The sequence below is a fragment of the Halyomorpha halys genome, unplaced genomic scaffold (genome assembly GCF_000696795.3).
Source record: "Halyomorpha halys isolate HHAL.00 unplaced genomic scaffold, Hhal_1.1 Scaffold949.1, whole genome shotgun sequence".
Classification (NCBI taxonomy): Eukaryota; Metazoa; Arthropoda; class Insecta; order Hemiptera; family Pentatomidae; genus Halyomorpha; species Halyomorpha halys.
Genome location: NW_027109590.1, coordinates 681,302 through 698,604, shown reverse-complemented (window position 1 = coordinate 698,604; position 17,303 = coordinate 681,302). Strand labels below are relative to the sequence as shown.

General features: G+C 30.6%; 1 protein-coding gene across 1 annotated transcript in view; it reads left to right on the top strand.

The window, feature by feature from the left end:
- The first annotated feature begins 4,264 nt into the window (after nucleotides 1-4,264).
- The window catches only part of LOC106687350 (gamma-aminobutyric acid receptor subunit alpha-6), a 55,145-nt gene continuing 42,106 nt past the window's right edge, over nucleotides 4,265-17,303 (top strand). Inside the window, exons 1-2 of the mRNA XM_014431181.3 lie at nucleotides 4,265-4,380; nucleotides 14,351-14,487. Coding sequence (XP_014286667.1) covers nucleotides 4,340-4,380; nucleotides 14,351-14,487 — 178 coding nt within the window. The 5' untranslated portion in view covers nucleotides 4,265-4,339. The remainder of the gene's footprint in view (nucleotides 4,381-14,350; nucleotides 14,488-17,303) is intronic.

Here is a 17,303-nt window from a genome sequence, read left to right as displayed (position 1 = left end):
AGTTCTGGTCCGTCGGCTTCATCTCCGCAACTAGAACTGTTACTCTCACCTAGACCTCCTCTACCTAGTCAGTGTCCAGGGCTCATCCCCTGGCACGGCCTACCTTTCTAAATATTATGAATACGCCTTGTCGTGGGCCTTCTGTTAAGAGACATCAGGCTGGAGAAATCGCCTAAGACCAGACAACCCCGACAAGATATATACTCTAGACATACTTCTCAAAATATTTACTAAGTATAAAGAATGTAGTAACTATTGATAGTTCTAACCCGTTATCTCAAGCAAAATAGACTCATATATGATTATTAGAAGATGATAAGAAATTACTGTGGGTTATAATGACTACAGAGTATTTTATTTAAACACTGTGTTAGGACGTAATATTACACTACAGCACCTGTGCCACTTCATATAAAGAAAGATTAGAGTTTTTCGTTTAACCACTTATTATAAATGAGTTGTCTATCAGCTACTAGACTGGTGACCTCATGACATACAACGTGGATCAAATCATTTGTTTTAATAGTTATTTTTATTAAATTACCGTCTTCACTGTGAGTTCACCTATCACAAATCACCATTATATGCAGTCAATCAATAATCCATTTATTTATATTTTATTAGATACAGTTATTGAAGTTTACAACTTTACATTATAATACATTCAGTAAATTTTATCTCAGTTATAATGGCGTGATACGAGCGTGTAGAGAAATACCCATTGGTAGCACTCTAATGACGTTTTTACCCTAGATAAGTTAGATGGGTAACACAGGGAACCTTAAGGTCTTTATGTATGATTTTATTTGTGACAAAGTAAGGAGCATTGAGGATTTTGGAATGTAAGGATTGGATACGAGAGGAATTCGAAGGTTTAGTAGAGCCCCAAAGCTTAACAATAATCCGTAAAAATATATTTAACTAAACATAGCCAAAAAAAAAAAAATAACCCCTAGTTACAGTTCGGATAATCACAATATCTGAATACAACTAAACTATAAATGAATTATTTGAAGATGTCACCCATGCAGGCGAAAGAACCATTCTGACGAAACAACGAAAACCCGATTTTTTAGTTAAGACAGCAAAACGATACTAAAATGACTCCTTATTTATAATAGCATGTAGAGAACGTTTATTTAACACGTGGAGGTTGCCTATGATATAGGCCATGAGAGAGAAAAATAAAAGTTGTTTTTGTTTATTATGTATCTAAGTGTGGGAGTTACCCATGTCAGTTTCAGTAGAAGATCTAATAATATATAGTAAATAGGCTAATAATTAAAGGGGGAGGGAAAGGAAGCTTTAGTAATTTTAAAGTTTAGTAAAACTTTAAAACAATGTTCTCACCAAGTATTGATTTCGGACCTACGCCGCTATGATTCTCCACAGGCGTTATTTATTAACCTTAAAACCAATTTTTATAAAAAAAAAAAAAAAAAATACAAATGCCATAATCGAATGATTAGTGCTTACTCTCCACTGAGCCCTGTTGAGAGTTAGGCCTCGGTAGTAAGGGACTTGCAGAAGGATCGGCTGCCACTCTATTACTGAAGCTATCACTTAGCCCAAGGAGCGACTAATGATCCCTAACTGAGCCATTAGGCCTTTCCTACGGTCCGGTGGAAAATCCCTGGAAAATTAGATACCCTCCAATAGTTTATAGCTTCTTGGGTTTTATTTAAGAATGTGGAGCATATCAAAAGAAACTTAGTATGCATATTTAAATAACGGGACTAATATAAAAATGCGTATGATAATTATATACACTTATTAACATATTACAATAATAATAATTATATACACTTATTACCCTATTACATTATAAATTTGTATGAAAGAAGGGACTTGGAAGCAGGAATGACGATAAGGTTTCTAGCTTTTGTTCAGAATATTGGAAAGTGGTCTAGCACATCCCTTTCACCTTGGACTGTCCCGAACCTAGCTTCTACCACTTACTATCGTTCTGAGTTCTACCGCCTTCCAGGATTTTTATACTTCTTTAATTTTTTTATTATAGAATTTATTTTTTGAAGTATATAGACTTATTGACTAATGTATATTTTTATTTTACACACTTCAAATATACTTTTTTATATATTAAAAAGATTTTCAACACTAGGGTGGTACCTCCTGTAAACCGAAAGGACTGACCCCCATTTTTTAAATTATATAACTATTCATTTAATTGAAGTACTCGTTCTTCAAACATTGTAACTGTAATTTACATTTATATGTAGTTCAGATTGTCTTATTTTCTCAATATAGTGAATATAAATATATTATACTTCCTTTTCTTTTCTAACTATTCAGAATTTAAGTTTTCAATTCTCAAAGAGAGTAAAATAAAATATTACATGGTAATCACTAAAAACGTTTTTATATAATAGAAAGAAAAAAAAATTCACTGTTTCGTATTATTTCCTATTGTCCAAAGGTTTTTTTTTAGAAAATGTGGTGATATATAGATATAGGCAAAAATAAGCTATAGTTGAAACTAATAGCTAAAATTGCTATGGATACGACCCTTATTCATGAATGAACCATTGATTAATAAATATCCTATCTATCATAATTTTAGCTATTAATTTCAAATTTAGCTAATTTTTACCTAAACTTGGTTACTCTTTAAATTTACCTCCTTGAGTCCCTATTTAATGATCCAAATTAAAAAAAAAAAACAGTAACACATTCATGTATCACCTGAAATTCATGTTAAAAACAGGTATTTAAAGTTTATTTGGCTAAATAGTGTATTTCATATATTACACAACGTTTATTTAAATTAAAATAAAATATAAAAACAAAATAATCGTGATTCTAAGTAGTTTTACAAGGGGGCCCCCGCGGTCAAAGTTTTAAAGCTGTATTGCCGTCATGACAGCATTTGCACTCATAGCAGTACTATTGCACTAGGTCGAGCGTGATAGTTGAGAGTACATAACAGCAACATAATTGTATTTCTGGGAATACATTGTTATTATTTTTGTACTTCATTGAATTGATTCTATTTAAAGGTTTTAATCTTATTAACTATAATGGTGATTTGGGCGGTAGATGGGCCGTTCGCAGTCCAGTGAGTTAAAGTGCTAACTTTAACTTGGTCGTGATTGCGATTCGAATCCGGCCTAGAGCTCGACTTTTGTGATGTGTGTCCCAAGAATTGAAAACTTGACTCCCACCATGTTTAGAAGATATGACTGTAAATAACCCCCCCCCCTCAGTATGGCAGAAATTACTAGGAAACGGACATGGAAAAAAAAAATTGGTCGGTGAGTAAGATCGTCATTTTTCCAATTGACTGGCAACAGGTTTAGGTTAGGTTGTTGTCACTATATAAACTAAAAATTGCCACGCTTCTATTAGAAGAATTAATCCAATTATAATAGTAAAAAAAATCTATGTTCTTTTGTATAATTCTAAGCGTACTAGCAAATATTTTATTGAAAAATGTTTTACGACTAAATATATGTGTTATTTAAAAAAAATTATCGCAGATCAGTCTGTTTTATAATGTATGAACTAAAGCTAACACGAATAAAAAGGTACAACGGCACATAACCGTAGAGCTCCAGATTTCATTTATAACAAGAACTTTCCATATTTTGTTTAGAAAACAGATACAGAAACTATAAGAGTTAAAATATATTAAATTTTTGGATTATTTCTTTTCATTAATGAATCTTTTTAATCGAGTATGTACAAAACTGAACTACTATTACTGAACTATTTTTAGGTAGGAGAAAGGGAAGAGGGATTTTCCCTTTCTCCTACCTAAAAATATGAGATTTTACGTTTAAGATGTGTAAAATCCAAAAATCGAATTTTAAATAAAATTCGCTATAGTTTAGTCGTATCTTTATGAATTAAGTCTCGGTTACTTTCAAGCTAGAAACCACCCTAAATTGAGTTTATAAAAATCTTTTGGCAATAACGAGATGTTTGTAGTTAATACGCCGAATGTTCAGACTAAAATAAATCTATTTATCTTCAGTTTACCTTGAATAATGAAACAAGGTAGAACGTCAATACAATAATAAAAAAATCTATTTTATAGCTATTATTATCAACTATAATTATTGTATTTATGTAATGCAACTAATTCGGAAAATTAAATCATAATCCATAAATATGCAAACATTCCAGAAAGGCACAAATCTTAACAATTTAACAGATTTCTCTAATGATTTAAATTTTAAAATATTATATTACGTCATCATTGATTATATTGGCATTAACAAATGGATATTGTGTTGGTGTGCAGTTTGCTAACCTACCGGTGACGCCCTAGCCGAAGACAAGGCAAAAAGGAGAGTAAACAGAAGAGAGAGAGGAGGGGATGAGGAGCCCTAGAACAGTGCTGATCTGTCACATGCTGCGGTAAGTACTTAATCACCGATACTCATTATACCATTTAATCCACCATCTTGTCTGTGTCACGAACGTTTAAAAATTCTTCAAAGGTTCCTTCATAGAAAGTGATATTCCTTATTTCTTTTTAAATACAAAAAAAATACCAAAAGCTTTTCCATATTAAAAGATGTATTTCTTTTTTATTGTATAATGCAACTTTGTGTAAACTCCATTAAATTACTATCTTTATTTCATATATTTCTCTTATTTTCAAAATCAACAAACTGAAATATGTTTGTAAGTTATATTGAATATATTGATTTTTAATATAAGTTCTGCACAAGTCATATTCAAAATTATGAATATAAATTAAGAGGATATCGTTGGCTTACAAGTGGCATACAATATAAAACTCGAAAATTGAAGTTCTGATATATTTAATGATACAATTTTTTTTTCATGTTATGGTAATATTAATTTTAATTTATATAAGCAAATTTTTATGATACTAATAACTTTTTTTGGAGTTTAGTACTTTAGACTGGATAAAAACAAATAACTCAAACCTAAAAAATTCTGACTTAATGTATTTCCCTTGTAAGTCGACGATATAATAAACAAATTGCAGATATTATAGACTCTAGTTAATCAAATATATTCTTGAAAACATAGATAAACAACTTAATAATATAGTTTAAAAGCAGTAAAAAACAAACTAAGAATAACGTAAGAAACATCTATATCTCGAGAACTATTGAACGTAAATAGCTCTATTAGGGTTTACATTTTAACAAATTTATTCTTATTTAAATCATGCTCTTTTAGATTTTCTATTGTTCTTAGTAGTTTTAAAGACATAGAGCTCCGAATAAAAAAGTAATTATTTCCAACGTTTTGAAACAGCCGCCATTTTTTATTCCCCTCTACCTATACTTGGCAGACTCATCAATTTTGAATAGTAACTATACATAGTTTTCAATTAAGTAATAAAAATTGGGGTGAATTACGGTACTTAATTCTATAAAATAGGCAGATCATCTCATTTTGTTATGAACTCTAAATTTTTTTTAATTTTTTTTTAATAATTTATTTATTGATATTTACAACTGTATACATATATACACATCAAGTAAATATGCTGTAAGTGATATTATGACATGATAAAAACATGTGGAGAATCTACCCATTGATAGAACTCCAAAAACATTTCTAAAGGAGAAGATCTTCTTTTCAGACGCCTAGGAGGATTATTAGGTAGTGAAAGAGAAGCCAGGTTAGAAACGAGTTGGTTTGGGTGGTTGAGAAGTTTATTATGGAAGGATTGGTATGTGGTTCTGGCCAAATCGGCAACATAGGGGACATTGAGGTCCTAATGAATGATTTGATTTGTGACAAAGTAAGGACCATTAAGATTTTTACGAAGGATTTTGGACTGTAAGGATTGTATTCCAGAGGAATTAGATGGTTTAGTGGAGCCCCATAGCTCAACTCCGTATGTCCAAATAGGCCTTATAATAGTCATGTAGATCAGTCTTTTGTAGAGGATTGGAAGTTTGGACCGTTTGTCCAATCCAGTAAATGTTGTAATAGTCGGAATCGACGAGCAGTTTCCTGTCTTTTCAGTCTTGTATGAGGATTCCATGTGACCAGTCATTTGTCCAGATTTAGTCCTAAGTAACGGTTCTGATCAACAGGAATAAGTGGGGTATTATTAAAAGATACCGTAGGGGAAGTCTAAATTAAAATTAAAAAATTTTATAATGAACAATTAATACAAATGCCTAATTGGAGTTTCAACGTAAAAACTGAAATCAGTGGTGATTTTCATATCACTGAACAGCGATATACTCCCTTAATGTTATTGTTAGACAAATCCCTTATACAGATGCTTATCAATGAGCTGCATGAGAGTTCCATTTGCCGAGTAAACAGAAAAATATTCAGGGATCATCTGATATGGTTTTCAACAAAGTACTGTTGTCACGTGAGAGGTGATTTACGACCGATAAGGATTAACTTTTAAACTACGGTGTTCTTGTTTGTTTGGATTTTGTGTTATTCTGTGTAAGTTGGTGGGGAAGTTCTACCGCTAGAGTTTGTCTTATACGCTAGTAGCTAAAGACTCTTTATGGGTGTATAATGGTATAATTTAGGTTTTTGTAATCCAATAATAAACTCTATAATAGTCCAGATTAAATAAGATATTCAAGTACAATGAATCCTATAATAAACTCCATTAAAAATCTAAAAGTACAAAGAAACTCACTTTTTATAAATAGAAAAAGTACAAAATGAAATTTATAACCAATAAATTATTGGGATTTTTTTACATATTATTCTCAGTAATTTAATTAATGTATTGAATATATTACTAAAATGTCTATTACTTTCACTTACCTATATATGACCTTTATGGTAAGAGGAAGTATTACAACCGTAAAAATTTTGTTTTTTTATTTCATTATAATTTCAAAACTAACTGTTCGAACAAAATAATATTAGTTTTATTACGTTTTCCGATGAATTATAGATATTATAACCAAGTTGAAACTTGATTCTTTTATTATTCTTTTATTTATTTACATAACATATGTTCGTTGTTATATAAAAAATGGTTTTAAAAAATATGATAATTTAATCTTAAAACAGCATTAAGTAAAATTAAATAGGCGTGTTTATAAGATAATTTAGGCAAAAAAGTTAATGAATACGTCTGAATTAATATGAACTTATAAAATAAGAAAAAAAAAAAGTTATGTCACTAAATTTGAATTCCGCCTTAAACTGATAATGCGTTAGTAGAAGAAGTGTATAAATGAAAAGAAATTTAATGCTAAAACGAGAAACTAACTTAGTTCAACAAGAATAAAAAAGTATTCCGAATAACTGACAGGCGGGCATAAGAAAGTTTCAAGTTTCTTGAGTATATTTGAAGGATGTCATTTCGCTTATCTAACTCCAATATTATGCTTCACGGTTCTAAAGAGTTTTTCTTTCGTTACAAAAAGTCGTTAATAATGGACAACATCATTTATTATTCATCATCATCGTTCTGTTGGATCAGGGGCAATAAATTTTTATAATTGCTTTTGAAAAGGAAACAAAATGAGAATTAATATGAATTGATTAGTCTTTTGAGTAATAGTCCAAAGTTACATTAAAAAAAAACTCACTAAGGCCCTGTTCAAACGGAAAAAGAATAGCTATTTGTCGGTTACAATTTATTTATTTATTTTTTTTTATGCCATAAGATAAAGTTCATCCACTCTTAAAGTAATGTAAACATAAACCTTTATTTATATCACTATCCTGACTTTTTTTTTACTACCTGGTTTCATTAAGGATTTGTGAGTATATTTTTAAAAGTTGATTTTCTATTATATCAAAACTAAATTCAACATCAACCTAGAAATAAAATTAACAAATAATTAAACAGTTATTCCGAGTTTGTGAAAGATGTTTATTCTTTAGTAAAATTATGTCGTATGGTACACACTTGTATATGTTTAAATAGTAATAAAATATGTCAAAGGAGACGATAGCACAATAATATCGTTCCATTCAAATTTTCTGTTTTCAAAATTTGCAATAATAATTTTAATTTAGGTGAATACAATGTTTAATTAATTATTTTTTATTTAAACAGAAAGCACTAAAATGCATAGATCCTTTCAAAACTTTATTTCAAAATTTTATCTCATTAGAATAATTTTCCGTACCGGAGAGGTAGGAAAGAAAAAAAATTTATTTATTTTTTTTCAGGTAACATACAAATATAGATAACCATAATATTAAACACCCTGAAATCCTAAGAGTGACCAGAGTAGAAAAGAGAAGCGGTACATTTTCTTAAAAAGATTTTGGGACCAGATGCCTGCAAAATCGAGCCAAGGCCAAAAATTGTTTGTTCAACAGACCGCTTCAATATATTTGGATGAAAACTGTTTAAGTAATTCTTCCTAAAACTCTTTGAATTTTTTATGCATTAAATTCCCGATAAAAAGCATACAAAAAGTCAAATTCACCTGTGTAATAATTATTTTTTGTTTCACTGTAGCCGTTAGTCGGCCCTCCGTGATCCACCCGACCTCATGAAGTGGAAGCCCTTAATTGGGTAAAAACCTGGCGGTGAAGCGTGATTATGGTCAAATCAGCTCCTTGCATTACCATTGGTCTAGTAAAAGTACTTCCTTACAAATTACTGTACTCTTCAAGGGTTGTAGCGGTACAGATTTTTTTCTTTTCATATTTACTATATAAATACATATCTGATCAATTGAATGTTAATTAAACTTCTTTAAAAAAAGGAATTCCTTCTCGTATCCATGGTCAGGTAAGCCGTAGATCAGTCTTTTGAAATATCTGCGAAGTCTACGTATTTTGGAAGCCTAGTTATATAGTATTACTAGTCAACTATATAGTATTGTTATTTTGTAACGATATATTCATAATTTGGGCTTTCATATATATCAATTTAAATTATAAATCACTGTAATGTTTTTTCGTTAATTTTTTCCGTCAGATCCGTTTTATGGCGGAGTCTAAATTAAAAAACAAAGTCACGAGTGCGGTGTGATTAGAAAGGGTAGACTGTTTTCAGGGAAACGGCTGAGTTTTTTTTTTTATTAAAACATGTCTGATGCCCCTCATTTAATCAGAAGAAACCATGAATGAAATCTTCGTTCTCCTGAAATGCTTTATGAAAAAATTCTTTTAGAAAACTCAGCGCTTTATGTTGAAATTAATATTTTCCTTCTACCCCTTGATAATACAGCTTTTACCTAAACAAAATGTAAAAGTTTATACTTATGTAAATACATGGCAACTAGAAATTGCAAAAAAAAGTTTGCCCCACTAAAAAATATCCTAGTCATTAAAGCCTGTTCATAGAAAAATATATAATAAACTTTCTGTTAAATCTTATTTTCTGGCATTTTTAAGGGAATGAATTTGAACTCTTCTCACTTACTTTTCTCGAGTTAAAAAAAAAAATCAAGAAATACCAACATAAAAAGAAAACCACATTAATTATTACAGTTATAAACAATTTAATAATGGTCCGTGATATGCTTTAATACAACATAGACTTTTGGTTATTTCCATAAAAAAAAATCATCTCCACACGCGAAGTAAATTTTTTAAATTTGTAAATTTTGAACCAATGAAAAAATAATTCTAAACAAATGCAAAAACAATTATTATTGTCCAACTTGGAATTGCGGTTGAAATTTAGTGTTGGAAAACCGGGAACAGTTTTAATATGTACATTAGACCTCAGATAATAATTTCTTAAGTTTGCAAGATTCCTATTTGGCAGGCCATAGCTGAGTGCGAGGAAAGCCCCAAATGTTTGGAGTTTTTTAGTTTATTTATAACATTTAAGCAACGCTAAATTATGCGTGGAATAAATGTCTAAGAATATGAATTCCGTAGAGGAATATATCAACATACAACAAAATTTATCGTAACCATAATCATTCCATATTATTTCTTTATGTTTCAATTCATATATATGGCTTGTTAGGTAATACGACCCAATGCTTGTAACCAATTAGAAACATGCCTATTCATTTCGTATATCAACGGGAGTACGAGAAAATCAAATTTTACAAGAGCCACAAAAAGCTTACGATGACACATAGTGCATAATGGCATTATCCCTCATATTCCTTAGGCATAATGCCTTATATGCCTTAGGCATAATGCCTTATATGCCATAGGCATAATGCCTTATATGCCTTAGGCTTAATGCCTTATATGCCTCAGGCATAATGCCTTATAACACAAAAAGCATAATGTAAGTAAATTAAAGACACACTGAATTTGTTCTGGTTAATTTTATAATAATGTTACCTTTCAAATACCATTGATTTTTCATATACCATTAGCTTATAATGATAAGCTTTCCCCACCCAGCGAACACAAACTACTACTGACCCTAAAACTAACTCTGATAATCAAAGGACAATATTCATTTTCATTGTATATGTATATATTTATTGTAATTTTTTGTATGTACGTAAAAAAATAAAATAAATAAATCTGAATCGCTATAACCCATGAAGATACTGTGTAAGGAAGTACTGTCACTTTATCAAAGGTTGTGCAAGTAGGTGATTTTATCAGAATCACGCTAGACTGACATATTTTTAACCTATTAAGGGTCCTACCCATTTCATGAGTGGATGGACTGGTTGGACTCTGGAGGGCTTCCATAGGAATAGGGAATACACAGGGCTGACACAGCTCAGTGAAGCAGAAAGTAACTATCAGCCACAACCGCATTCGAACCCGGATCCTTGTATTTAGTATAAACAGTGCCTTCCTGAGTAACCCACTACCACGTTTGTATACATGTATTGTAAAAAAAAAGGGAAGATACAAAAAAAAAAAAAAAGATACCATTATAATAATAAGTGACTAAATAACAAAAATATATCAAATGAAATATCTATTTAAATTTTTAAGACTGCAGTAATGAATATTTGATTCATGTTTCTCAGATTAATGTAATAATTAGCGTAATTTAAATTTTCGTTTTTCTAACTAATCTATTTATTCAAAAATAATAAATAAATTAAAAAGAATAAAGGAGTCCCGCTGTTTGTGAACTAGTCTGTTTGTCGAAACGAAAGTTAAGAAAGGTTTTAGATAGGATTCAAAAATATTTCTAATAATGAAAGAGTGTGATAAAGAGATTGAAAGAGTGGAATATTAAGAGTCAATTAAATTTGCAGGGATCAACCTACTCCAAACATATAAAATCAATATTATTAATTAACATACACTGTAAAATAATATTACAGTAATGATTTTCAAGCACTTAACTCGAATCATTGTTTTAATAAACACTAAAACTTTACATGACATTTCTTGAAAAACCCAATTAATTTATAAGTAGAATCGTTATAATTCGGTGATACATTTTTATACGCTGTATAAATATCTATTTCATGCAAATACAAAGCACATATTCTATTATTTATTTTAATAAAATAAACTCAAACATAATATTTCAACAATTTATTAATTGTTTAAACATTCCGTTTAGATTTCCAGACAATTATATTTTATTATCTGGAAGAGGGAGAGAGAGGTAAATATGGCGTTTCTATCAATAACGGACATTCCACAAATGCAAATAATCGTCACTATTCATCAGAAAGATTGCTACTTAAGATGTTTGAGAAAATCAATTCTATTTATAGCAAGTTCTAACAACCATGAAAATAAAATAAAATTCAGGAAAAGAAACTGCGGAGAAAAGATTTTGATGGGACCTAAGTGTTTTAGTAAATCATCCCCCGCCCTAATAGGGAACTGAGAAGCGCTATATCGTTTTACACTTTATTTTACACCGCAAAACACTCCAGAAAAACTCCACTTTATTTTTTTAAACAGAGGAGGAAAACTTCCTCAATGCTTTGTTGTAGTTACATTATTGTACGAACTTCTAAGGAAATATTCTCTTTCCCTTCTGTTATAATTTTTAATCTGTAAAAAAACAAAAAATTGTAACACGAATTACCGAGAAAAACTACATTTTTTTTTTTTTTAACAAATATATTTCATTAACGATCATATCACTTCTTCGGAAGTATAATGACACAACTGTAAAATTTTATGATATAGACTTTACTGAGCTGGCGGGCTCAAAAATGTATTTATTAGATGTTTGTAAGCCAATGTAATTTTATTTACAATAATGTTAACTTAAAAACATTTAGTAAATACATTTTTGAGCCCGTCAACACAATTAAGTCAATTTTACAAAGTTTACAGTTGCTTCATTGTACTTCTGGACCATATAATTGGATTGCCTATTTTTTAGACATAAATAAGTGTATAAATCCAACATGAATCCTATGTATGTGAAATTAGAAATTATAGAATTGTGTTTTTCAAGAGTGTAAAGCACAAATTTTAACATACCATTTTTTCGAAAAACCAATTAATCAATAATTGAAATCAGTAATATTCTTAAATGATCTATAAACGCACTCCTACATTATAATTATCTTGTAATAATTACATCAGACCATCATTTACATGCGCAGTGAGTTTTTCTGTTACACCAGTCTAATAATTTTTTTCATGTCAATTTTTAGGTATCAATTCAATTCATAGGTATCAATTTTTTTTTTTATTATTATTGACGTGACAGACCGTGGAAGTCCAAGGCGCGATGTAGTTTGGAAATACATCGCACGTTTCATGACGTGGTTTCCATAGGCCGGTTTCGTCACTTCCACGCCAATTTTTGTGAGTGCTACCAATTGGCTAACGGCCCTCACAAATGCTCGGGGGAAGGCTCTGATTGAGTATCGTATAATTATATGCTTGTAAAAATCCCGGATTGGGCCGAAGACTGGAACTCGCAACCTTTGAGTTGGCAGACAGGCGCGTTACCACGCTGCTACCGGCACCCCCCAGTTAGTTTTTTTTAATGATAAATAGATTGTTGACCGTGGATAATATGTAGGAGGAAACGATGATTGAGGTGTGGCCAGCGAAGAACACAAATATGTAAAAACTTATTTCTTAGTCCCAACGTTTCGACCAGAAGGCCTTCATTTCAATATAGAATTTCAGGTCTTCATCAGGGCTAAGAACAGAAAACAAGATATCTACCAACGCTAATAAGAGAAATTACAGAATGATAAGAAATTCAATAAAAATATATAATAATTTTCTAACTATTATACGAAAATAAAAGCTGTATTGGGGAGCGCGGTGACACTGTGGTAAGACTCGATGCTACTTACTCCAAGGACCCGAGTTCGAATCCTGCTGGACAGAAAATTGTTAATTGTTACACTGTAGCCGTGAGTCTACCCTGTGGGTTCTGGAGCCTTCCTGGGGTACTCATAAATTGGGTATACTTAATAGTGTAAAAATCTAGCGGTCGAGCGTGATTCTGACCAAATCACTTCCTTGCACAACCGTTGGTCTAGCAACAGTACTTCCTTACAAAGCGCTGAACCCCGGACCCTTTATGGGTTGGAGCAGTGCACATTTTAATTTTTTTTAAACCTGTATTAGAAAAGTAATAACAAGCTGTAAAGCAAGCTGTAAGAACAAATAATAAAATACATATGATAATCTAGTTAGTAAATAATTTTGTATATATTTACTAACTAGATTCTCACTGTATTTTGTTATTTCTTTTTAACTCTTGCTAAATTCTATAATTATTCCTTTTCGAATACAGCCTTTATCTTCTTTTAATACTTAGACTAGACATTTCTTCCAATACTATTTTGTAATTATAATGCTAGTTATTTTTATTTTATTATCATTCTGTAGGCACTAATAAATAAATTTTTTTATTTGGGTTCTTCACTGACGCCACTCCTGATCGTCTTCTCCCCATACATATATTCTTTTAATTCAGTTTGGTAAACTGTAGTATTTTTATATTTCTTTCATAAATATATTTATGATATAATTAATATTATATTACATTTCCAAAGTAATATGTAGCCTTACGAGAAATATTAATAAAAGAACCTTTCAGTAAACTGTTGAAATAGGAGTTAATCAATTTATCACCAGAAAGGCAAACGAGTTAGGATTAATTTCAATTCATGGTGATAGTTAATAGTTGCATGATTCCCACACTGCACTAAATTTCTTTATTAGGTACTCAAATTGATCATTTTTTTTTTATTGTTATTATAATATTTTTTCCTTTCTTATTATTTTATATTTCTGTTAGAATCCAAATGTATCTCTATTTCTAATATCCCAAGATTGTGGCAGATTGGAATATTTATCAATAGGCAAATTAATGGGAAAAAATGTCTTTATGTTATCAGGTCTTAGTACTATCACACTAAGTGTAGCTTCAAGATACTTGGTTATCTGCTTTATAGGTCTGCTAGAGAATATTAAACATTAATTGGGGTTCACGTGAATATTTTAGGAATAATACTTACGACTCAAATTAGAAGATAACATGCTCATAATATTAACCAAAACCACCTTTCCTTTTCAGAGCCCTAATGCTTGCAGCTTTAGCGGGAGAACTCAAAGCAGCAAAAGCCAACGACGTGGTATCCAAGAACATCACAATGGTTTTGGAAAACCTCTTGAAGAATTATGAGAGCTCTCAGACGCCTACACATGGCAAAGGTAACACTACTCACAATTCAAATCTTTACAGATCCTGTTCATATATAGGATTATTTTAACCCTTTAGGAAGAAAAAAAATCGGTGATTGCAAAATGTGTCTCAGAAAATATAAAATGTGACGAATATTACTATAGCTAAAATCGAAACTCGTTCAATTCACTATAAAGTAGTTTATAATGATATTATAGCTATCTATAACATTTTAGGAGTTACCTATATTAATAAAATGTAATATTCTATTATCACTTATATACTATCTATTGTATACATTTTTTTACACGTATAGTTTATTGTATAATTATTTTTAAAATCTCTGAATGTTTTAGACCGTATTACAAACTGTTTTTTTTTTCTTTTCCTCAATTTTATTTTGTTCTGTGTCGTTCTGGGAATGTTCTTTGCTCTTGAAATCTTTGATTTATCGTGTAGAAAAAATCATGATCAAAATTGAACGTTATTGCCACATATCTCAAAATTTACACATTTTTTCATATATTACTTGTGAGACAACAAACAAAAATTAAAAAATCGTACAAGTATTAGAACAAATATAGCCGATTTTCAATACCTCATCTATTTATATAAATAAAACTGTAGAGAGATAGAGTAAAGATCTTTAAAAAAAATTTTAGCTACAAAAATATGGGATGATACCCGAGGCAAATGAGAGAGGAATTAAAGAGACTTAAAATTTCAGATACCGACTGTCTATAGAGATACGTATAGGAAAACATTGAAAAATTTCACCAATATTGGAAGAGGAAAAAACAGGGATACGAACTGGTCCGAAGAAAGAAAACAAAGGCTGTCGAGGATCATGAAACTGCGATGGGAAGAAAGAAAATCAAGACTCCCAAAGAAGCCTAACCATTGATATTCCCCTGGTCCTCAGTGGGCGATACGTAAAAAAAAAAAAAAAATGTAATGTCCGTTTATTTAAAATAATTTTTTTGGACGGGGGAGTAAATTCTCTACAAAACACAAAACAAAATTATTGAAATTGTATTACTATTACAATAAAGATGTGGCACACTGAATGTTTTGCTTATGTTTTTTTTTTTTTTTTTATTCAATTTGTAACCAAGACATAGAAATTACAAATGTACGTAAATGTTTAATTTTAACTAAATTTATATCAAACTTTCAATTGAATTTATTTAATTTACATATAGTACACACTCAAATCCAGCAACAGTGAAGCATTATCAGTTTACCTAGCTCCCAATAAACCTAAAAGTATACGGTAGCCATTTTGAGAAATCAGCTATATTTGGCCTATGGACCTCCAGAGATTAGTAAACTTTTTACCATCGTATTTTTAGCATAAAAATCCATACCTATAAATTAATTAGGACAAGGAGTAGAAGACATCTGACTACTACACCGAGTTTTAACGTTCATTGTCCTTAACTTCACAAACGACCAACCAACTTACATACATACTTTGCGTACATACTACGTACGTACGTACATACTTTCATTACTTTTGCCTATATTTTACTTTAAGTTTTTTTTTCTTAAAGGTATCCGTATATTAGGCATACGTACCCCCAGGGAGTGGTAAACTCGTTATCATCGTATTTTTAAATATTATTTTATTATTACGCCTATTTAAATACAAATTATTACATTATTACCCATGCTAGAAATCAGTCCATAGTTACTCCTGAGTTAATTTGCGATCTTATGAGACTAAAAACATTATAGACACTTTCAGTTGAAACTCATCCAATCTATCTGTGCACATAACATATAAACGCGTAAAAACAAAATTAATCAATTAAGAAGAGCTTTGTGCTTCGTTCAGGTTCATGGAAGACACACGACTACTATACCAAATTTCAATATTGATAGACGTCAACTTCACTAGTATCACCTAAGTTATTAATTATATTTGCAATTACAAAATACCTTAGGACAGATAAAGTTGATTCTCTAGTCAATTTAATTTATATATTAAATTCTTTTTTATGATAATATATTCTATGAAGCTATTATTTAGTTTACTTATGGATTTGTTAGGGGGGAGCGGTAGCAGCGTGATAACGCGCCAGTCTACCAATCGACAGGTTGTCGGATCGAATCCTGGTATCACTCGGCTTTTTTCAAGCACAAAATAATGCAAAACTCACTGACTACTTCCCCCCGAACATTTGTGAGGCCTGTTAGCCAATGGGTGGCACTCGCACAAAAATAGGCGTGGGAGTGACGAACCCACCCTGCGAAAAAAACCACGTCAAGAAACGCGCGATGTATTTTCTAATACTAGGAATATTACATCCTAATATTGGGTAATACATAGGGCGAGGACTTAGGCCTCCATGGTCTGTTGCCCATAGAATAATAATAATAATGAATTTGTAACTAAAGAAAATCTGTTAGGTTTTACTTGCAATTTCATAACTATGATTATTTTTAACCATCCTTTGTAAAAATAATAAAAACATATAAGAATTAATATTTATACTTATATTTTTTTTTATTTAATACCAGACCGGCCTGATGAGCCTAACATGGTTAATGTAAGAGTTACAATTTTTTTTTTTAACAATTGAACAATTGATTATGAGGAGGTGTAGTCTCATACAAAAGAAACCCTTAACTAGGGGTATTCATGATCTTTGGTTTAACATGTTAAAGCGTGTTAAATGGAAAAACTCATGTTTAATCGAAAAAAATTGCCTTTTTTTTACCGTAGTAAAACGAAATAACATTTAACATGGCTGAGAGTCTGTTACTTGGTCTGTTAAATGGAGAATGACGTCACACAATAGACCAGTTGAGATCGCCGCCATTTTTGTTGTTGTGACAGCTC